The following is a 23,779-nucleotide window of genomic DNA, read 5'->3' as shown; positions in this document are numbered from 1 at the left end:
ACTATTAACTCAAATGTAGGTGTGTACTTTACTCTGACACAGAAGAAGTATGACCTTTATTTTCACAGAGCCACCTGATACACTCAGGTTATGGATCAAAGAAGTTAACTAGTCACTTCCCTATCCTATTCCTTGCCTTAGAATTCACAATCAGAATCTAAATTTGTGGCAGTGGGGGCAGAACTGGGAGAGAGAGAGATACATAGATACCCGTGATGTATGTGGTTAAGTACATTTCTCCAAAAAAAAAAAAAAAAAAGGGGAAAAGAAAGGAAAGCAAGAAACCCCCCACTATCTGAAACACTTATTCTGGCATCAGTTGTCCATAAACCATTTTCTGTACAAGAATTTAAAACCATTAACTACCTCTTGCATCATTCGATAGACATCTAAGGATCAGCAGCTGCCACCAGCCCCCAGATACCCGAGTTGGTGGGTTGCTCCTTTGGGATGTGAGTGAATTGCCAAGTCTAGCCAGCCCAGATTACTCTCACATAAGTTGAACTGTCTGTAGCAGCATGCAGTAATGATCAAGGCTCACTTTGCTCTAGCTATAGCTGCACAGAATATTAATTAGTCTGTCTGATTTTTATGTCTGTTGTTGTTGCAGACAGCAAGAATAAACTGATGCCTACTAAACATTTCACCTCCAAAGTTATATCAAATATTTTGGTTCAATTCTAATCCTTTCCTTTTTTAGAGCATTAATAAAATTTATCATAAAAAATATTGCTTCTAATACTTATGTATTTCATCAGTAAAGAAAACTCAATTTATAAAGTTAAGATTCACTTTCCAATTTAAGGAACCAACCAAAATTAGTATTTGGACTGGCTTCTGGCTCACCACACTTTATGTAAGGATTTCAAAAGAATGACAAGCTATAAAGAGTAAGGATTAAACCAGAAAAGGTAGTTGTGGCCAGTTATCCTCAATTCTCTTTCAATCTCATCAACCATAAGTACAAGTATCATATGATGCTATAAATTCTGAGGGAGGAATGTATAATAACTGACGCATAAATATGGGGCTTTGAAAATGACCATGACCTGTGTGGGAAGATTTTAAGATGATTATTTACTATAGAATTGTTTACAGTATATCTCCACCTTGGTGATTAAGCATGATATTCTCCGGCTTCAGGTCTCTGTAGATGATCCCCTTTTGATGTAAATGCCCCAAAGCCATGGAGATTTCTGCCAAGTAAAAGCTGGAAACAAAAGTGATTTAATAAAATTAAAAAGAGTAATCTACTCAAAGCAGTTTATGTATGGAGCAAAATTCCTTGAAAGAAATAGACATGCACCAAAGACCAAATTAGTGGGAGTGGGGGTGGGTATGGGGAAAAGAGATGGCATAGGATGCTGCCAAAAGGCATGGAGACATTTACGTTTCACTCATTTAGTGAAACTATAAAATGTTTTATTTCATCATTAGAACATACTGCTAAAATTGCAAAGAAGTCCAGAATATGCCAAACTGTCACTGGTCGTGTTTTGTTCTGTCTATGTAGGAACTAGGCCAATAGTCATCCAGATCAAAGCAAATTTCTCCCACCCACCCCCAATTTTTAAATCCCATAGGAAACAGGAACTTTGTTATTCTCAGAGATCAAGTCTTAGTTTCAAAAATACCTTATAACCTGACCCTTAGAAGCCCACGCATCCCTTACTTAATACAGCTGCATATTTATATACAGCTCATGCCCACAGTATCTGCCCTCCCTCTTGCCAGCCAGCCCACAACTATAAACTGTGTGACACTCAAATTTATCTACCTCAAAAGAATAAAGGGCTGAGTCAACCCTGTCTGGATTCGAAAAGCACAAGGCACTGCAATACTGGCTGCATAACAATGTTGCAATCCTGCAGATTACTCCAGGATGGAGAGGGTGTGTCCTAGAGGACTGAGGCAGTTTCACAGCCAGCAGGACCACAAACACAGCCTCCAACATGGCTCAGAGAGCCTCCTCCAAAAAAGGGCACTTCATCCCTAAGGCTCTTAAGTGCAGCTTCTGTGTTAGAAAAGGCCTGAAATTAAACAATGGAATGCAGTTTGGTAATTAAGGTAGAAAAAACATTTAAGTGTTTTCTATTCAATTAATGTGTAGGATAAACTGATTTATTGTTACCCAATTCTGTCATCTCACAAAAGGGTGTGTATATTTTTAATTTGAAGCAGATGCCATCTTAAGAAATATGAGGGTAGATCCCATCCTGGCCGTTGAATCAATCCACAGATGATATGTGCAGGCTTATCACCTCCCTAAGACTGCACCTTGGGTACTGGAAAGTCTACAAAAAGAGGAGATGATTTCTGATACTTTCCATTGCTCCACACATAAAGTTTCACTGGAAAACCACACTCACCCAGAGCCAAGGCAGGCAGCTTACCAATTCAAGGAAAGAAAGCCCCAGTGAGAATGGTTCTGTTAGGAACTGGTGTGAAGAACGTTCCACCCAAAGCCTGGGGGCAAAGGAATGATGTGACCTCCAATAGCTGCCAAGTCCCAAAGCTGCTTCTCCCTCTTAGAGTCCTGAGTGACCAACTGGCTCCAGAACAATTTATTGAATCATCTGGCTGCCCGCAGTGGGACCAGGATTTTGCTTTTAATTATATGAATTATTACCTGAATCCATACAACCACAAAAATTTCACTTACCAGGCTGTGTCTTCCATAAATATTCCTTCTCTTTCTAACTGCATAAATAATTCTCCTCCTGTAAAGAAAAGAAAAAGACATTAGAAACAAAACAATCTTTTTTTTCCAACAATCCATTTCTAATGAGAGGGTTTGTGCTTTCCTTTTAGCCATAATTAAAAGACATCAACCCTTTAAAAATAAAAAACAGATCCTAAAAATTACAGGTTTAAAACTAAGTCCTCAGGATTCCATTTTTAGCAGTGTTCTTATTCTTATGTGAAATATACAAGTTTTGGAATTCTAGGTTTTACATCTATAAACTTCAAAATATTTACAGATTCCAGACCTGCGGTTAAAAAAAAAAATCTTGATTAAAGCTTCTCTAACATTTTACCGGCATATAGAAAAATGTTAGTATGTAATTAAACCATCCTTGCAAATTAGTGAATGCCCATATTCCACATTTTTAGAACTCTTAAACTGCATGAATTTGGCAATGTCCTTGTAAACAGTATGGCACTATTTGAATATCAAAATAAACAATGATAATAAAGTGTGATATCCTACTGAAAAATCTTAGAATCCATGCGTCCACAATGATGTAAATCAGTGAATAGATAAATGGAAAGCTCTTCGTTACAGCAGAATGCCAAATAATAAATGAAGAAGCCATGACGGAATAAGAAAAATCACTTGGCAATCATCATAGTTAATTGTTTCAGGCAAGAATCAATGGATGCTAAAACTGTATGTGAAAGCTTGATGAGAGATGAGATATTTAAATAATTTCAAAGTATCTCCTCAAGATACTTACTAATTACAAAAGGAAAATTTCACCAGAAAAAAAAAACTGGCAGACATCACCTTATACATATGATCAAAGTTAACATCAACAGTAATGGAACAAAGATACAAATATCATGTACCTCTTGCTCTGATACACAGAGAAGGATACAATGTCACTTCGATGGTCCTCCCAAAAATGCATAACCTGAATCTAATCCTGAGGAAACACCATATAAGCCCAAATTGATGCATTCTACAAAGTAACTAGACTGTACTTTTCAAAAATGTCAAGGTCATGAAAGACAAAGAAAGACTGAGGAACTGTTCCAGATTAAAGGAAACTGAGAGAGATTATTGTATTAATGTTAATATCCTATCTTGATAATTTTAGTACAGTTATGCAAGATACTGTCGTTAATTTCAGAAAAAAAATATACATTGAAGTATTTAGGGGTAAAGGGAAATCATGTCTGTGACACTCTCTTAAATAGTTCAGGAAAAAAATTATGAATATATATACACATATATGTGTGTATATATACATCTATATACACACGTACATATACAGAGAGGGAGAGAAAGAGAATGATGAAACAAAACAATGTGGTAAAATGATAACACTTGGGGAATCTAGGTGAAGAGTACTTGGGAATTCTTTGTCCTGTTCTTACCACTTTTTTGTGGAAATCTGAAACTGTGTTAAAATAAAGGTACAAGAAAAAAACAACAGTCACAAAAAAGTGACTAAACTCTGCAACTTTCTGTTCCATGTTACAGGCTATTGTGAAATCTGTTTTTCAGAAAACTCAAGTGTTTGCTGGAAATAGATACCTGTGATCTTGAAATGCTATGGGGTGCCACAAATTCCTAGGAGGGGGTAAGCCCTGGAAAAGGTGGGTGATTTCCAATGTAAACTGCAAAATCTATCAATAAGACTACATTAAACAAAAAACTCTTCTGTTTAAAGATGCAATACCAAAAATACTCATTACCTTAAACAACACTCTAAGTTTTCCATGTCAGTTTAGAAAAAAATAAATCAGTGGTTTATTTGAATTATATTATCTTACCCAAGTGTAGTCAATTTGATGGCTATCAATTAGCTGTTTGCTATTTTAATTGATTACAATGGGATTAAGATAAAATATTACAGATGGGGAAAAAGACTTAACCTTTAAAGTTTCCTTCACATTTGTGTGCAAAAAGAAACACTTCGTCACATCTGAATTCCTTATGTCAATGTATTTGTCAATTTTAAGAACTATTTGGTCACGTTGGGAAAAAGCATTTTTCTATTGGAAAAAAATGTTTTGACCAAGTTTCTGGAGCTAATGCAAATAATTACACCAAGCTGTGTACTGACCGCTGAGATACTCAAGGATGAGGTAGAGTTTTCCACCAGTCTGAAAGGCATAAATTAAATCCACAATGAAGGGATGCTTTACTTCCTCCAGAATATTCCGTTCTGCTTTTGTATGAGCTGTATCTTTAGCATTTCTTACTATCATTGCCTAAAGGAAAAGAGATGATCTATAAGAACAAAGTAGTAGACATTTTTATTCTATAGTAACTGGAAAATCTATTTTGTGCTTTTCTTGCCAACATTAAACTATTAATCATAGTTCCCACTGGAGACTGAGATGGGGTAATGGAAGACATTCACTTCTTATATACATCTGCACTGTTTGGATTTTTTGTAGTAAACATGTAAATGAAAACCTAAATAATCTGTTTTAATGTAAACAGATCAAATTTATTCATATATTCACTAACTGTTGAATGTCTACTATTTTATAGGCTCTTAACAAGAAAGCAGAACCAACAGAAGGAGTCTCTAGCCCACAGGAGCCCAAAGTCCCAGGGAAGAGAGATGAGTCAATGGAGCTAAGCACAAGGTGCCATGGGAACTACATCTGACCTGGCAAGAAGTCTTCCTGGAGGTGGAGATACCTAAGCTGTATCATAAAAAGTTATTAAGATGAAATGTAGGACTTCCCTGGTGGCGCAGTGGTTGAGAATCTGCCTGCCAATGCAGGGGACACGGGTTCGAGCCCTGGTCTGGGAAGATCCCACGTGCCGCGGAGCAGCGGGGCCCGTGAGCCACAATTACTGAACCTGCGCATCTGGAGCCTGTGCTCCACAGCAAGAGGCCACGATAGTGAGAGGCACGCGTACCGCGATGAAGAGTGGCCCCTGCTTGCCACAACTAGAGAAAGCCCTCGCACAGAAACGAAGACCCAACACAGCCATAAATAAATAAATAAATACTTAAAAAAAAAAAAAAAAAAGTAAAATCTATAAAAAAAAAAAAAAAGATGAAATGTAGAGGGTTAAAAAAAAAAAAAAAAAAAAGGCATTCCCAGTGCAAAAGAGACTTGACAGGACAGGACATGTCGAGAGGATCTATAAGTAGTTCAGTATGGTTAGAAGTGGTTAGGACATGTATTAGGCTGGACATATAGGAAATGGAAGGCCTGGGCATCTAGGCAAAGGCATTTGAATCTTATTTTAGAGGCAGAGGAGAAATGCTGAGGTAAGGTAAATGAATAACCTTTGGCTTTAAGAAAGACAGTTCAAGTAGCAGTGTGAAGTTTTAGGGAAGAAATTACACCAGTTAGAAGGCTAGTAAACTAAGCAAGAAGTAAAACCTGTAACTAAGAAAATGAAGGTGGGGAAAAAAAGGGGAAAAGTGCATCATTAGCACTCGCTGACTAATGAGATATGAGAAGAAATGATGATACCATGGTTTCTGTGTAAGTAATGGTGTCATTCAATAACAGGAAATGGAAACAAAGAAAAAAGTTTTGGGAAAATGATATATTGCTTTGGACATGCTAAGTCTTAAATTCTAAGTTCTTGTACACCTCTAGTAACATGAAAAAGCATATATACGTGGTCATTAGTTGCAATATTATTTGTAAAAGTGAAACATTAGAAACAACCTAAATGCCCATGCATAGGATACTGCCTGAAAACCCTGCGTAAAAAAGCTATAAAAAGAATGAGGAACATCTCTGAAAGCAAGGTGCAAAAGAGCATATATGGCACAGCAGTATACATAGTATGCTACCTTTTGTGTAAAAGTGGAAATAAGAATATATATAATAGGTACATGCTTATATCTGCAATAATGAGCACAACTAAATTAAGCCAAAAGCTAATGATACAGGGAATTCCCTGGCGGTCCAGTGGTCAGGACTCGGCGCTCTCACTGCCAAGGGCCCAGGTCCGATCCCTGGTTGGGGAACTAAGATCCCACATGCCATGTGGCGTGGCCAAAAAAATAACATAAGATAACATAACACAACATAAAACATCCCAACAAGAAACCTATTTAAAAAAAAAAAAAAAAAAAGCTAATGACAGTGGAAAGGCAGGAAAGGGAATGGGACCTCTGAGTAAAACCTGAAGGGTTTTATCATTAATTTCTTTTCTTACCTAAATCAAATATCATTATTGTGATTATTAAATTCTGAACCATGTTAATGTTTCATACATTTCAAAAATAAAATTAAATCTGGACGGGGGAGGGAAATAAAATTGAATACAAGAGAAATACATAAATTTAATTGACTATTACTTTGATAATTTTACCACAAAAGGAAAAAAAAGATATTTAAATAACTTTACACTGAACATTCTTAGTGACATATATGTAAGCATAGCAAAAATTGCAAAAAAATCTTAAACCACACTTAGTAGGTTTGTAGCTACTCATAGTATTGGTATTATAATTCTCAAACTATTCTGCATATATTGTACAACTAAGCAAATAAGTAAATGTACTGACGTTGTTACCAGGCTTTTCTCACTGTGGAAAAAGAGATGCAAATGTAGGCTGAGGAAAGAAGTACCCTACGGAATTGGACTGAAATTAGGAATATCAATATGAAGCCATGATTTAAAACAAAAACAAAACTTCCTAGCTCTGTGTACTGAAAAAGCCAGAAACAATGAGACTTCAGTAGCAAAAAGTATAGCTTGGCACCCAGATCTTGGTTTCTCTACCAAAAAAAACAGGGTTCCATGGAGAATCAGATGGTTCTAGGCCAGGGTCAGGGAAAGTGCAAGGTAAACCTGGAGCACGCTATTATACAGAAAGTAAGGAACTACTCAAAAACTAACAAGGGTATATGTTGAAAGGACACAGAAGCCATCTTAATAGAGCTCTCTCTAGCAAAACCTGGGAAAATCTGTGGACCAAAATTTGAATAATGAAAGAAATGGATAACACACTGAAAAAATGTCCGTACGATTTTAAAAAATTAAATTTAAAAAAGCAAGTATGAAAAGCTCTTCTTTACAGAAGAATGACAATATAGAAAAAAATGATAAAAATAGAAAAGTCTCCATTTTATAATCACCAGAGTATTATTTGATTTGGCTAAGAAACAATGGATAATAAAACCATTGGGTGTAGAAGATTATTAGGACACAATATTAACACAATCTCTAGCTTTCATTCCATAGATACTTTATAATTACAGAGGGAAAAAGTTATCAGTAGAATGGGAAGTTTGGTGGACACCACCTTAACAAAGTGATCAAACTCAGTCTCACCAAATAATGAGACAGACTAACATTATGTGCTTCCTGAGCCCATGAACTGAGGACACAATGCTCCTGTAAAATATTCCTGCAGAAAGCATTTAACCTAAATTTAAAATTTAAGTGTTTTCATGAGGAAACAATGAACCATATCCAAATTAGGGATACTCGGCAAAACAAATGGCCCAGAGTCTTCAAAAAATGGCAACGTCATGCACGACAAAAAAGTAAAGGAAACTAAAGTAAAAGAAACTAAAGACACAGGACTACTCAATGCAATGTGTGACCCCTGATTAAATCCTGGATGTTAAAAACAAAACAAAATAGCTATAAAGGAGATTACTGACACAACTGGGGAAGTTTGAGTATGGACAATGTATTAGAAAACAGTATAGTATATCAATGTTAAATTTCCCAAATGTGACAATTACATTGTAGTTATGTATGTAATGCCCTTACTCTTAAGAGATACATACTAAAGAATTTAAGGGCGAAGGGCCATGTATACAAATAACTTTCAAATTGTACACCAAAAAAATTAAAACTTTGAATATACACACACATACATACTGAGAGAGGAGAAACTGAGGGAGGGGCAGACAAAGAAAATATGGCAAACTTAACAATTGGTTATCACTGTACTATTCTTGTAACTCTTTGGAAAGTTTGAAAAATTTCAAAGATACATTATTTTTTAACTGTTCAGGAGGTTTGAATTTTTTAAATAAATAGTTTTGAGAAAGTCTGAGAAGAGGCCAAGAAGAGAAGATGAAGAAATAGTAAAGAAGAATCATAGAAGTCAAGGGAGCAGAGTTTCAAAATGCTGTGGTCAATAGCTTCAATTTAACAGAGAGGTAAATTAAGGATGAGTTAAGTAAAGACCACTGGATTCAGCAATTAGGAGATCACTGGTGATGTAGGGGACAAGCATTTCATCAAAATAGAGTTGTGAAGTCAAAATATAGTGAGTGAAAAAAATAATAAAACATGACTTCTCAAGAAATTCAGCTATGAAAGGCAGAGACTGGAAGCTACAGTAGACCTTGAGTGAGGAAAGGATTTGTTTTCTAAATATGGCAAAGACATGAATATATTTATGGAAAAAAGAGGCAGAAGTGACAAAGACCCTGAACAGGCAGAAAGTGATGGGATCCAAAACATAAAGAGAGGGTTTAGCCTTGGAAAGAAGGAGGAACACATCTCCCACTAAGCCTGGAGAGAGGGAAGTAAAGACAGGTGAAAATGTAGACAATATGGTACTGGGGACAAGGTTGTAAGCAACTCATTTAAGACAAGGGGACACCTGGTTTATTCTGAGTTCATCTTTAAGGCTAGAAAGAGGTATATTCTTACCACATACTCAGGTCAAGAGGGTTAGTACTCTGCTTCAAGGATAACAAAATCAAAAGAAGAAACTCAACAGGAGTACACAGTCATCTTACCTAGGGATTTAGAAATTAAAACCTTGGACCTAACCCTAGCAACCTTTTCACTTTCATTATGTTCTGCTGTAAGCTTGTTTTTAGGAACAGCAAGGAAAGAATGAGACAGTGTTCTTTGCTCAAGGAAAGAATCTAGGCAGGCTTGGGGAAAGCAAAAACCAACAGTGGGAAGGAATGGTAACTAAGCAAAAGGAGAGGCAAGCAAGTTAGGTTTTAGATGCCTGGGCACAAAAAGGAAGCCTGACAATTAGCAGTAATTAGGTCTATGGATTTCCCAATATACCATGCCCACTCACCATCAGTATAAAAAAAAACCCCAACACCCTCTTCTTTCCATTAAAGATACCACCCTCTTCTTTCCATTAAAGACACCAGTGCCAGAAACATACTTCACTTAAGATATAATTATGGAGACTTCCCTGGTGGCGCAGTGGTTAAGAATCCGCCTGCCAATGCAGGGGACACGGGTTCGATCCCTGGGCCGGGAAGATCCCACATGCCACAGAGCAACTAAGCCTGTGCACCACAACTACTGAGCCTGCACTCTACAGCCCGCGAGCCACAACTACTGAGCCTGTGTGCCACAACTACTGAGCCTGCATGCCACAACTACTGAAGCCCACGCGCCCTAGAGCCTGTGCTCCACAACAATAGAAGCCACCGTAACGAGAAGCCCGTGGACTGCAGTGAAGAGTAGCCCCCGCTTGCCACAAGTAGAGAAAGCCTGCGTGCAGCAACGAAGACCCAGCACAGCCAAAAAAAAAAAAAAATTAAATTAAATTAGGAAGTCATTTGTACCGCTTAAGTAAAAATCAGGAAAATAGGACCAAAATATTACAAACGCTATAATTTTTTTAAAAGTCATTTTGATTGTCTTTTAATATAGTTTTCTACTAAGATTTAAGAGAGTGAGCTCTTTTCAGAAATCAATCCCAAACAAAAAGAACAAGAAACCAAACATACATAATCCATCTTCAATAAAACTAAGAAACACGTGTAACTCCACATCTCAAAAGGTGAAGACAGAGTGGGGATAAAGCAATAGTGCATGACTTAGTACACTGGGGTATGATCAAACCTAAATGCCTGCAAAGAGGCATAACAAAAGAAGTTGAATCCATCTATAGAACCCTAGCAGGGTTGAAAAATTAGAAGCAAAAATAAAAGGAAAGAAAGGAAAAAAACTGGAATCATTAGGGACTGCAGAAGGCAGAAGGTGGAGCACTGAAAACAGAGAGATTATCTGAAAGTCTCTATAAGGAACAGACAGACCAACAAGATTCCCATCCCCACACTAACCAGCCAGGGAACTACCTCTTAGAGAGATGTAGTGTCCAGAAAAAAAAAAAGAGTGAAGTATACAGAGTACAGTGCTAAAGTAAAAACGTGACTTCATTACTTAGCCATAAAAAAGAATAAAATAATGTTATTTGCAGCAACATGGACGACCTAGATATTATCATACTAAAGCGAAGTAAGTCAGACAGAGAAAGACAAATACCATATGATATCACTTGTATGTGGAATCTAAAATATGACACAAATAAACTTATCTACGAAACAGAAACAGACTCACAGACGTAGAGAACAGACTTGTGGTTGCCAAGGGGGGGCAGTGCGAGAGGGATGGTTTGGCAGTTTGGGATTAGCAGGTGCAAACTAGTATATATAGGATGGATAAACAACAAGGTCCTACTGTATAGCACAGGGAACTCTAATAAATATCCTGTGATAAACCATAATGGATGAGAAAGAATATATATATGCGTGACTGAATCACTTTGCTGTACAGCAGAAATTAACATAACATTGTAAATCAACTATACTTCAACAAAATTAAAAACAAAACAAACAAAAAAAGTGACTTCAGTGAAAATCTGGTGTTGAAAGGTGAGATCTCCATCTCCTCTCTGTCATCCAGCTCCAAAATGCTTTTTCTAGGCAAGAGAATAGAGGATCTTTCTCAGTACCAACTGATCCATACCAGAAAAAAGACCTTCAGACACTGATATTTGGAGGTTCTTAGTCAATTGCCAGCTAATCTCATGACTGCACTACAGAGAAGCCTAAACACATACAACTTCTGATCAGCTTTTCAGAGTTCCACTCTTAAAGGACACCAGACATCTAAAGAAGGCCTCTGACATGGCAAAAAACCACTAAATCAAAGTCAAAGAAAATAGGAACTTAGAAAAGAGACACATGCATGGAACAAAAGAACATTTCAAAGAATTTATAATTAAAACCCTCTGAGGAATAAAAGAAGATACTGCACTCACAAAATAGGTTGCTGTAAAAAGAAAAAACAAAAAGAGCTTTGGGGAACCACAAATATGATAGTTTAAAAAAAAAAAATCAGTAAGGGAATTCCCTGGCAGTCCAGTGGTTAAGACTCCGCGCTTGCATTGCCAGGGACCCACGTTCGATCCCTGGTCTGGGAACTCAGATCCCACAAGCTGCATGGCACAGCCAAAAAAAAAAAAAAATCTGTAAAATGATTAGAAAATAAATTTCTAGAAAACTCTCAGAAAGTAAACAAAAAGATAAAGAAATGGACAAACGGAAAGGTAAGAAAAATAGATGATCAGTCTAGGAGGTCCAACATCCAAGTAAATGCAATTCCAAGAAAACAAACCAATAGGGGGAAAATTATCAGAGATAAAAGAAAATTTCCTGGAGCTACAAGACTGAAACTTCCAAGATTGAAAGAGTAAAAATAAATAATAAGAATCAAAGCAAGACACATCACTGCAAAAATTTAGAACATTAAAAATAAAAAGAAAATGTTAAATATATTAAAGAAAAATAGATCTATAAAGGATTGGGAATCAGAATGGCAAGGGACTCCTGAACAGAAATACTGAAAGCTAGATGAAAATGGAGCAAAATCCTGTGTGAAAATGATTTTTGACTTCAAAACTGCATCCATACAAACAAGTATAAGAATATAATAAGAAAATTTTCAAATATGCAATATTTCCCAAAAAATTTACCTTGATTCAGTTTCTCAGGAACCCACCAGTAAATGGTCACCAAAGCAAGGGAACGAGTCACAAACTAAGAAAAAGGAACATATGGAATCCAGGAACCAAAGATCCAACACTGAAGGTGTCAGGAGGATTCCAAGGACTGTGGTGCAGGGAAAGTCCAGTAATGATAGCTATGCCTAGATAACTATCAGTACAGGTGAGAACAGGAGGACAGAAGGTTCCTATGGGATGTCTCTAGGAAAATAAATGGAACTAGTAAATTATCTAATAAGTGTGATCATAGAACACTGGCCCGAAAGGTGTTTTACAGAGTTGATGGAAGGTGTGAGAAGACAATAGTAGATCGAAAGAAAATGAAGCAAGATGAGGATGGGAAAAAGGAAGAAAGGAGTAAAAAAGAATAAAATAGGAAGTCAATACATAATTCTAAAACTACTGAATTAAGTCATAGCAGAACTTGCTTATTACTTAGAAATACAGAGACCAGAACAAAGGGCTAAAAGAGTTACCTCAGAGGAGAATTGAAACAGCTCTCCTCTCCACCCTCACCAAGCAGAATAAAACAAGAATAACAATAATGAAATGTAACCCACATTCCAAGAAGACTTATAATTGTGTTAGAAATACATTTTTTGACTGAGAATTTTAGACCAAAGTATGGATTTTATAGCAATTAAGAATATAGTTGGGGGGGAGGGGAGAAATCACCTTTTTAAGCACCTTCATGGCAAATATTTTCCCGGTATTTGCTCCTGTTACTTTTCGTACTTGAAAAACCTAGATGAAAAATAGAAGTGTGTGTTATTAAAAGCTAAACTATGCTAGTCACAATCCCTTAATTCCTACTTACAAGAAACAAATGATATAGCAGTCTGTATTCTTACAAAAACTAGTATCATGAAGGACTGTGTACAAAAATGATGAGCTATGAGATTGTATTAAAGATTTAGTAGTGAAAAGTGTTACACAACCTGGGACTTTTCTGTCTGGTCTGCTGACATCTGGTGGCAAAGCTGGGCAATGACCATCTTATAACAAGCACTCCGTGTTACTTAAAAAATCCAAGTTTGCATAGAAAAAGCTATAATCACGTTTCCCAGACACACAGAAATTATAAAATATTTCATAAATTCTAAGGGATGCTTCACATATAACTATTTAATAATAGTTGACAGCAATTACCTATTCCTTAAAATGACTAGCTATAATACATCTTCATGCAACAGCTAAAATGTCTGATTCACAGTGCATGTGTTACACATTCAAGATGATTAGAACATATTAGAGTATGTCCTCAAGCCTAAGAATAAACTACAAATGTCATGTTTTGCAAAAATGAACACTACACAATAGCATAAATAGTTCTCAAGCTTAATCCTAACTCTAAAATGTTATCCAAATTCTGTCTTTTGATAGAGAATGGCAAGGTATAAATTTTCTTGGGCAGAACACACAGAGGTGAGGTCTTAAATTAGAAAGCCTCTGGCAAAACTATGAAACTAAGAGGTTCTCTTCATTTTTCTTCTCCCCTCTTATATTCTTCAGCTTCCCTAACTCTATTGCTCCAAATACTGCAAGTCAAAGAAAACTAATTTAGATTAAGGTCTCAGTAACAGATACCAATTTAATGTGCCATGCCTCTTGAAAGTAAGCAGTAGTTTGTTTGTTTTTTCTAAAGGATACCAACAGACGGTACCATTTAACCAAAGGAAGGAATGAATCCTCTAATAGCAGACTTTGCCTGGCACAGCTGCCTATTTATTTATTCCACAAATATTGACTGAGTGCCTACAATGTGCCAGGCTTTTAAGTGAATGGTGGTAGGAAAAGGAGAACTTCTGTATATCCTTCAAATAATACCAGGTAAGTGATCATACCCTTTGCTGATAGCTAACAAAGATTGAAGAGTACCGCTGGAATCAGGGTATAAAAATTAATCCACACAAGACAGACAACAGCTCTCATTTCAAAATACTTCCTACCTTTCCATAGCCCCCTTTACCAAGTACTCGAAGTAGCTCAAAACATTCTGGTCTGATTTTTTCTGGCCCTCTGTTCACACTAGTTTCTGAGATTTCAAATTTCTCACAATGCTCCATGCCACTGGGAAGAAAAGCAAAACCAAAAGTAAATTTGCAAAAAGTTAAATTACCTTTAGCATACTGTTAGAAAGAGAATTATAATCCAATTAAGTAAAAGGAAAAAGGTGCATGATAACAAATATACTGTCTGTGCTCTAAGTAAACTAATGATTCAATGACATGGTAGGTCAAGATTAGGGTGGCTTGATAACTGTTTGCTTATCTGCTTGTTTACAGAACATGCTATTGATTATTTACTTTCATAAGCATCAAGCATCCCCAAACTAAGATAAATTAGAACACGTTTATTAAGCTGACAAAGGGAAAAAAGTCTTCTAGTTATTCAAATTTAGTTCATTCAAAATGTCTATGAGATCAGCTATTATCCAACTTCATTTGGCAACTTCAGCAGAAAATGAGAACTTTCTAAAGGTACCCAATTAGTTCAAGTCTTTAGCTAAAAATTCTTGCTAATAAATTATATCCATGCATCTTTTCACATCTGCTTAAAGACTCCAAAAAGGGAGGCAATTTATCTGTCACTTAAATGCTTTCTATGAGTGATCTTCTCAGTCTCCCCACAATCCAAGGCTTTTTACTTGAAGATGGGGTACAAAGCAGACTAAACACCATACTCACCTAATGAAGCTTGCCTAAAATGACATAAGATTGCACAGATCTCTGTTTGGATGATGTATTACAAGCAAAACAAGAAGCATTTGAGGGACTTCCCTGGTGGTCCAGTGGCTAAGACTCCGCGCTCCCATTGCAGGGGGCCCGGGTTCAATCCCTGGTCAGGGAACATGCCACAACTAAGAGTTCGCATGCCGCAACTAAAGATCCCATGTGCCGAAATGAAGATCCCGCACGCGGCAATGAAGATTCCGCGTGCCTCAACTAAGACCCGACGCAGCCAAGTAAATAAATAAATAAGTATTAAAAAAAAAAAAAAAAGCATTTGCTTTGGGGAGCATTTCTAAAATTTTTATTTTTTCAGTAGGAAAAGGTGGTTCTCTATATTAAACTAATAAAAGTTCCTAACACACGCAGACTCATATTCAGTATACTCTAAATTTGAATAATCTTTTTCTCAAAATGCATACATGATCTCAAAACCCCAGATATGTTATTATATTGGTGCCAAACTCAATAAACCAAGTCTGTATATATGACTAAATATTTAAAAACAGGTTATTGAAATCACATAATGGCTATAAACTACATAAAAGAAAGACAGCACAGTGAAACCTTTTTATATAAACTTACAGTTCATATGGTCCAACTCCCCCATGGTCCATGCTTTCATTTAACTGACCCTGAAAAATATGTTAAAGTTTTAAAAATAAATAATCTCATAAACAAGAAATTACAGAATTTACTGCTTCACCCCATTACTGAAGGACAATGAACGAAATAAACCAGCTTACAAATTCTCTATACTTTAATAACAGGTAAATGTGGTGATGAACAAAATAAGGTACACAAACAATACTATGGGATTTCACTTTTATGTGACAACTAAGCTACAGATGCTACTCATCAAAGATCTACAAACAAAACAAGGAGATTGGGCTTCCCTGGTGGCGCAGTGGTTAAGAATCTGCCTGTCAGCGCAGGGGACACGGGTTCGATCCCTGGTCCGGGAAGATCCCACATGCCACGGAGCAACTAAGTCCGTGAGCCACAACGACTGAGCCTGCGCTCTAGAACCCAAGAGCCACAACTACTGAGTCTGTGTGCCACAACTACTGAAGCCTGTGCACCTAGAGCCAGTGCTCCACAACAAGAGAAGCCACCGCAATGAGAAGCCCATGCACTGCAACGAAGAGTAGCCCCTGCTCGCCACCAACTAGAGAAAGCCCGCGCAGCAGCAACGAAGACCCAACACAGCCAAAGATAAAATAAATAAATTTATTAAAAAAAAAAAAAAAGGTGATTTCTCCTTCAAAAATTACATTTATTCAAAATATGTATTTTGTATATTATGAAACTAAAGGTACTACATTCCAAGTATGAGTTAATCAAATGATTTACAAAAAGTGCTATTCTGATATGCTTTTGATAATAAGACTAACATAATGCTACAAACCTTATGTAACTACAGCCTAGCTAAGCCTAAAGTAACCACAACCAGTCCAAGATACTGTAGTGTACGATATGGCTGATCAAAGCAAAACAATTAAACAACACTCTCAAATTGTGAGGAGTCATGCTGGCCAAAAATTTATTCTGACCATAGTATAAATGAGTGCAAAACTTAATTAACCTTCTGTACACTAGCAATGAACAATTCAAAAATGAAATTAAGATAACTCCATTCACAGTTGCATCAATAAGAATAAAATACTTAGAAAAAAATTTAACAAAAAAAGTGCAAGCCTTGTATATTTGATAACTCCAAAACACTGCTGAAAGAAATTTTTGAAGACCTACATAAGTCAAAAGACATTCCATGTTCATGGATCAGATGACTTAACATTGTTAAGATGGCAATACTAAATAAATTGGTCTACTGATTCAACTCAATCCTATAAAAATCCCAGGTTCCTTTCTTGCAGAAATTGACAAGCTAATCCTAAAATTCACTCAGAAACACAAGGGGGCCAAAACAGTCTTGAAAAAGGAAAACACGGGGCTTCCCTGGTGGCGCAGTGGTTGAGAATCTGCCTGCCAATGCAGGGGACACGGGTTCGAGCCCTGGTCTGGGAAGATCCCACATGCCGCGGAGCAACTAGGCCCGTGAGCCACAGTTACTGAGCCTGCGCGTCTGGAGCCTGTGCTCCCCAACAAGAGAGGCCGCGATAGTGAGAGGCCTGCGCACTGCGATGAAGAGTGGCCCCCACTTGCCACAACTAGAGAAAGCCCTCGCACAGAAACAAAGACCCAACACAGCCATAAATAAATAAATAAATAAAAAATAAAATAAACCCCCAAAAAAAAGTTAAAAAAAAAAAAAAAAAAAAGAGTAGAAAAAAAAAAAAAAAAAAAAAGGAAAACAAAGTTGGGGGACTGACACATCCTGATTTCAAAATGTACTACAAAGCAACAGCAATTAACACAGTGTGGTACCAGCATAAGAACAAAAAATATAGATCAATGAAATAGAATTGAGAACCCAGAAATAAACCCTTCCATTTACGGTCAACTGATTTTTTACAAAGATGCCAAGAAAATTCAATGGGAGACAGTCTTTCAATAAATGGTGTTGGCACAATCAGATATCCACATGCAAAGATTTACTTTGGACCCCTATCTTCACACCATACATCAAAATGGATCACAGACCTAAATGTAAGAACTAAAACTATAAAATTCTTAGAAGAAATCTAGAAGGGAGTAAATCTTCACAATCTTGGGGTAGGCAACAACTTCTTAAGACAGATCACAAAAGGCACAAAAGAGTAATGAAAAAAGTCGATAAAGTGAATTTACTGAAAATTTAAAACTTCTGCACTTCTAAAGATATTATGAAGTGAAAAGAAAATCCACAGAATAAGAACATATAAAGAACTTCTACAACTCAATAATAAAAAAATAAATAACCAAATTTTTAAAAAATGGGTTTGGATCTGAATAGGCATTTCTGCAAAGACGACATATAAATGGCCAATAGTCACATGAAAGTATGTTCAACATCATTAGCCATTAGGGAAGGGCAAGCCAAAACTAAACTGAGATACCACTTCATATCAACTAGGATAGCTATAATTAAAAAGACAAAAAATAACAAGTCTGGCAAGGATGTAGAGAAATTGGAACCCTCATACACTGCTGGCAGCAATGTAAAATGGTATAACCGCTTTGGAAAACAGTTTGGCAGTTTCTTCAAAAATTAAACATGGACTTACCACATGATCCAGCAAATCTACTCCTCGGTATCTACCCAAGAGAAATGAAAATACATGTTCCACAAAGACTTAGGCACAAATGTTCATAGGAGCGTTATTCACAATAGCCAAAAAATGGAAACAACTCAAATGAACATCAACTGGTGAAATGATAAATGTGGTTAATCCTAACAATGGAATACTATTTGGCCATAAAAATGAATGAAATACTGATATATACCACAACACAGATGATCCTCACATCATTATGTTAAGTGAAAGAAGCCAGACACAAAAGGCCACATACTGTATAATTCCATATACACACGTTAGAAAAGGCAAATTTATAGAGATGGCAAGTAGACTAGTTGCGTAGGTTGCCTAGGGCTAGGGGTGGCAATAAGGAGAGACTGTAAATGAGCCCGAAGTTTCTTTTGCGGGCAACAGAAACGTTCTAAAACTAAATTGTGGTGATGGTTGTATAACTCCATAAATATACTAAAAGTCACTGAATTATAAAAAATAATTTGGCAGCAGAAAGTCAGTTATTTATATTACAAAATACACCTTTAAAATGAGTATTCTTAAATATAGTCTGATTATGAACTCTTTCAATTTATACAAAAGGCTATCACTTAATTGAAAGTAGGCTCTAAAAAATTAGAAGTTTAAAGTTTTTATTAAAAATTTTAGAATAATTCAAAAAATATTTAAGTGAACTCATCTTTCTTCAAAGATACCAGCACACAGTCAAGACACACAAAGAAAACTGACAGTATTCTTACACAATGGATGTTCAAATGACCCCTCAAAACACAAGTTTTTTAGTCAGAACTTGCTCACAGTGTAAACAAGTCAGGATGAAGTCTAACACCAAGGATGTATGTTTCATGATTAGACCTAGGCAAATGGAGGGGGCAGTATCAAGGGAAAAAAATTCTTGCAGTTTCAACTTGATACAGTTTCTTCTGTGTGTGGGGAGGGGCAGATAGGGGTGGTTATGGTTAAAGGGATTTTTTTGGTTTCTGGTGCTTCATACAATCACCTATGATGGCTTCACTTTAAAGACAAAAAGCTAACTTCTATAAAACTGGTATTATGTAATTGCTTTTTTTTTTTTTTTTTAATATTCGCTTTACTTAATTCTAAATTAAAGACCACAGAGTAGTTAAAACTGAACTATGACTCTGAAGCCACCTAGAAAGATATGCCCTGTGGCTATGTTTCATTTCCGGAGCCAGCCAGGCCTGTCTTACCACCTGCATCTGGGCTTATAACTACCTACCGTTACCTTCTGGAGCAGAAGCATTTTGAGGCACAATTCTTTTCTACTACTCAATGTTATCTTTAGAAGTCTTACACCAGGGGACTTCCCTGGTGGTCCAGTGGTTAGGACTCTGTGCTTCCATGGCGGGGGTATGGGTTCGATCCCTGGTCAGGGAACTAAGATCCTGCCTGCCACACGGTGTGGCCAAAAATAAAGAAGTAAATAAATAAAACCCACAACTAGAAGTCTTACACCAGAAACATCAAGCTACCATATAGGACATACTGACAATTCTCCTTCACAGGAAACTTTATTCAGATTTTTTTTTTTCTGCCTTAAGCTTTATGACCCACCCAATGTTTCTTGTGTGTGCCACTATGATTGACAAAGTAGAATCCTCCTCATCTAAGGTACTATACAAGATACACTGTTTCAAACTAGCACATCAGAATGACTATTCACAAAGTTTTAAATTAAAATTGTATATAAATTCAAGTTAATATGCCTTAAGTCCCAATGAAAGAGAGCACATTTTATAAAAACTTAAATAAATTGTTACAGAATGGGTGAAAAATATCCTTAATCCAAACATTCATTAAATCATTTATCTACTTGCCTGGCTGTTCACAGATATTTCCTTATAAAATAAGATTCAGTAATTCAGATACATTGGGAAAAAGGAGTAAACCTGGCCCCAAATCTTGGGCTATTTAAAAATACTTTAAGGTAAGTATCTATTAAAATGCAAGATAAGCATTGATAATGAGATATTCACAATCGTGAATATTTGAATACATATTATCTATTGAATATATAGCACTGTTTTTCAAAACATTAAAAATTTTTAAACTTTTGCTCTATAAAACTTTAATATCCCAATCTGAAATTCATGCTACTAGTAAGCCTCTGTGACTATTTCAAATTTTGAATTAGTAGAGTAAAAATTAAGGATTTTTTAAGTTGCATTCACAATTATCTATTACTCTTTTAACCTGTGCCTCCATAGAAAGCAGATGTTTCCAACATTTTCATAATCTAATGAAAATCTCTAGAGGAAAACTTTCCCTTAGTTTCAACTCTGTTCCCAAATTATATTATCACCAATGAAACAGAAAAACAAACAAAAAAACCCTTTCACCCATTGGTTTTAATACAGTATTTAAAATGTATTAATTCTCCTCATCTTTTACTCACTGAAGAATTAACTATGCTATGTAAACACATATATTTACTAATACAGATTCACTCAGTGTAACATACCTAAAAAGCATACAAACAAGCAAACAAACTACAGTTCTAAAAATGCAGCACCTCTAGTATAAGTGTATTTATTATTAAGTCTCTAGGCATAGATGAGGGTAAATTTGAATGACTGGTTCCTTGGCAATGAATTAACACTGACAAGCTATATTTCCATAAACTAGCTAACTACATAATGCGCCAGGATATTTTGAGAGTACTTTATATACTTTATCGCGTGTAAGCTTCATTTTATGGAGAAGAAAAAAGTGTCAGGGAGATTAAGCAATTTATTCTAGATCACACAGTCAGTGAGCATGGCTGGAGGGATCAGAATTCACTTTGACAAACCACAAACTGGTACATTACAAACAAAACTAGTAAATGCAATGAAGAAGCTATGCAATGAAGCTTGCTGACTTGAGTCAAGAAAATACTACCACTAGTTACCTCTGTGGTCTTGGGCAATCATCTCTCTGGCCAATGCCTCAGTTTCCTTACTATAAAATGAAGAAGTGAGGCTACTCCGACATGCACCAATGTTTAAAAAGCTTGGATATAAATTCACAGTGGTCAGATTTTCCAAGAATCTAAATTTCTCTCATTTTTCAGAATTTCAAATCTTACTTTAGAGAAACCTGGATGTCACTGAACCTCCTTGGGTGGCCAACCCAATCCCACCCCAATTCTTTTTGCTTGTCCAGCTTGCACCTCTTAGAATAACACACTCAAAAGAAACATTTTCAACTCCAAAAGCATTGCTAAGTAAGATATATTTTGCTGAAGGCTCTTCCTCAAAATCCTCTTTAATTACCTTTGCTCTTTCCCCAAAGCTCCTCTACCCAGGGTGATGGCCACATTTCTTTCTCTTTCTTATTCCCAACAATTTCTCTGGCCTCTTCCACACCCGTTCAAAACTCTCAAAATCCTATTTGCTTGTACCCAGCAAAACAAATGTCCAGGAGAGGTCCCAGTTCATAACAGGAATCTGAATATAGTATTTTACTGCCAACTCCTAATAAAACCATGGTCTGGAAATTCTATAAGTTCAACTGATGAAGATTTTATAAAATACCCTTCCTATCATTTTCTCCCCTGCTCTGCTCCAAAGCCACTGCCATATGGGGCCAATATAATCGATGAGTACGTTATTTCCAACGTAAGTAATCCTATGTTTGTTTCAAATTGTATTCAGTGTTATCACATGTTCCATTAAGAGGCTAACTGGAATTCCATATGCAAACATATTAAAAAGTACACATCTCAACACCCACCTTCCAAACTGTCTGATTTTGATTTAGACTCCTTTGATTATGAAAAGGGCCGTATTACTTTAGCCCACTTAGTTTCTTAAAGTGTTCAAAATTCTTTACATATAGCATCTCAATCTTTGGTCAACAAGCAGGCAACAAATTACTTGCCACAGGAGGAAAACAGGGTGAGGAAAAGAAAGGGAAGACCCTTCTGTAGTTAGAACAAACATCTGACATCAGTCATTAACCCACGTACTCATCTAGGCAATGGAATTTAGAATCTAAGTTACCGTGAGGTTATCACTGATGGTCATTTACCCAGAATCAGTGATTTAGCATGACAACACCATTTCTGAACGTCAGGTACAATCTGTGATTTTTCAATAAATTTATCTTGAGAAAAGAATCTTGAATAAAGAATAACAAACTACGAAGGCAGCAAAGGTAAAACCAAGCTATGCATTAGGAAAAACAATTCTAAATTTAACACCCTAAATTACAGCAAGAAAAGCCCTCACACCACCATTCACAAGTTTCAGTGCAACCAATTTATTTTTGGCAAGCCAAATCACAGCTGTCAACGCTGGTTTTTTTCCACCCCAAAATTACATCAAGTATTTTGAAAAAATGTAGACATCGTCAACTGGGGTAAAAGTAAGTTACAAATGCCGTGTGTCGTTATAAATGCTTTAAAAAAAAAAAACGTCACACGGAAGGGGGTTTTAAAAAAAAAAAAAGCAAACAAACAAACCCTGGAAGATGCAGCAGAGCCCCCTTGCTCCCGAAATAAAACTCCTGGTGGCTGTAACAGCAGCGGCAGCGCTACTCCCGACAGAAGTTTTCAGCTGTCACTTCTAACAGCTGAGCGCTTCCTAGGAGAGAAGCGACAGGCCGAGAGAAGCGGTTGTGGGAGGTCTGAAGATGGAATACTTAGGGAAACCCTTCCACACTTCACCTGCACTTACGGGCCACCCGGCAAGCGCAGTCCCCTCCCCCCAACACTCGCGCCCCGCACACTCAAGTCCAGTAGCTCCAGGAATCGACCACGCGCCCTTCCTCGTTCCCTCCACAAACAGACTGCTCCCGGCTGCGCCGGTCTGGGGCTATAGGGGCACAAGCCGCACCTGCAAGCGCCGCAGCAGCCTCGCACCTACAGCCAGGTCCGCCACGCCCGCCCCCCCGCTTCTGGCCGTGCAGCGCCTCGGCTCCTCCTGCAAACTACTCGCGCCCCCCTGGGTCTCCGCGCTCTCGGACGCGCCGCGCTTCCAGGGCGCGGGCCGCCGCCCCGGCCCTGTCACCTCGGGCCCCCCGGGACCCCGGGCCTCACCCCCTCCTCCAGCTCATCCTCAGAGCCCGCGTCCTCTGGCTGGTCCAGGTCTATGTCAAACACTCCTGCCATGTCCTCAGCTTCCCTGTCTCGGAAGTCCGGCGCTGGGTAAAAACCGTCCCGCCTCCGTCGTCGCCTCATGGGCCCGGACCCGCCGCAGCCTCCACCGCAGCTGCCGCCATCACCGGCTGCTTGGGCTCAGTGCGTCTGCGCCTAGGCCCTAGACTGGCTCCTCAAGTTCAGCGCTGGAGCATGCGTACAGGACTCTGTGAAGCCGAACCGTGGGCAATGAACATGCGTAGAACTATCGCTGGGAGCCAGGTACTGGCAGAAACATGCGCAGAAGCCCAGCCGAAGCCTCGCTCGGAAGCCGGA

At 37.4% G+C, this 23,779-nt stretch overlaps 1 protein-coding gene across 2 annotated transcripts in view; it reads right to left on the bottom strand.

Annotated features, from left to right (window-relative positions):
• Positions 1–23,632, bottom strand: part of RPS6KB1 (ribosomal protein S6 kinase B1) — a 37,419-nt gene extending 13,787 nt beyond the window's left edge. The window contains exons 1-7 of one of the 2 annotated variants that reach the window (XM_068529668.1): positions 23,405–23,626; positions 15,758–15,807; positions 14,393–14,513; positions 13,119–13,187; positions 4,794–4,941; positions 2,663–2,720; positions 1,110–1,210 (exon numbers count right to left, since the gene is read on the bottom strand). In XM_068529668.1, the coding sequence (XP_068385769.1) occupies positions 1,110–1,210; positions 2,663–2,720; positions 4,794–4,941; positions 13,119–13,187; positions 14,393–14,513; positions 15,758–15,807; positions 23,405–23,545 (688 nt within the window). In that variant the 5' untranslated portion in view covers positions 23,546–23,626. Of the gene's footprint in view, positions 1–1,109; positions 1,211–1,942; positions 2,031–2,662; positions 2,721–4,793; positions 4,942–13,118; positions 13,188–14,392; positions 14,514–15,757; positions 15,808–23,404 lie in introns of those variants that run through there. The other variant, XM_068529669.1, reaches the window with a different exon arrangement.
• Between the last annotated feature and the right edge of the window lie 147 nt (positions 23,633–23,779).

Source organism: Eschrichtius robustus, chromosome 20 (genome assembly GCF_028021215.1).
Source record: "Eschrichtius robustus isolate mEscRob2 chromosome 20, mEscRob2.pri, whole genome shotgun sequence".
In the NCBI taxonomy this organism is placed as follows: domain Eukaryota; kingdom Metazoa; phylum Chordata; class Mammalia; order Artiodactyla; family Eschrichtiidae; genus Eschrichtius; species Eschrichtius robustus.
The sequence above is the reverse complement of the archived record's forward strand: the minus strand, read 5'-3'. Positions and strand labels throughout refer to the sequence as shown.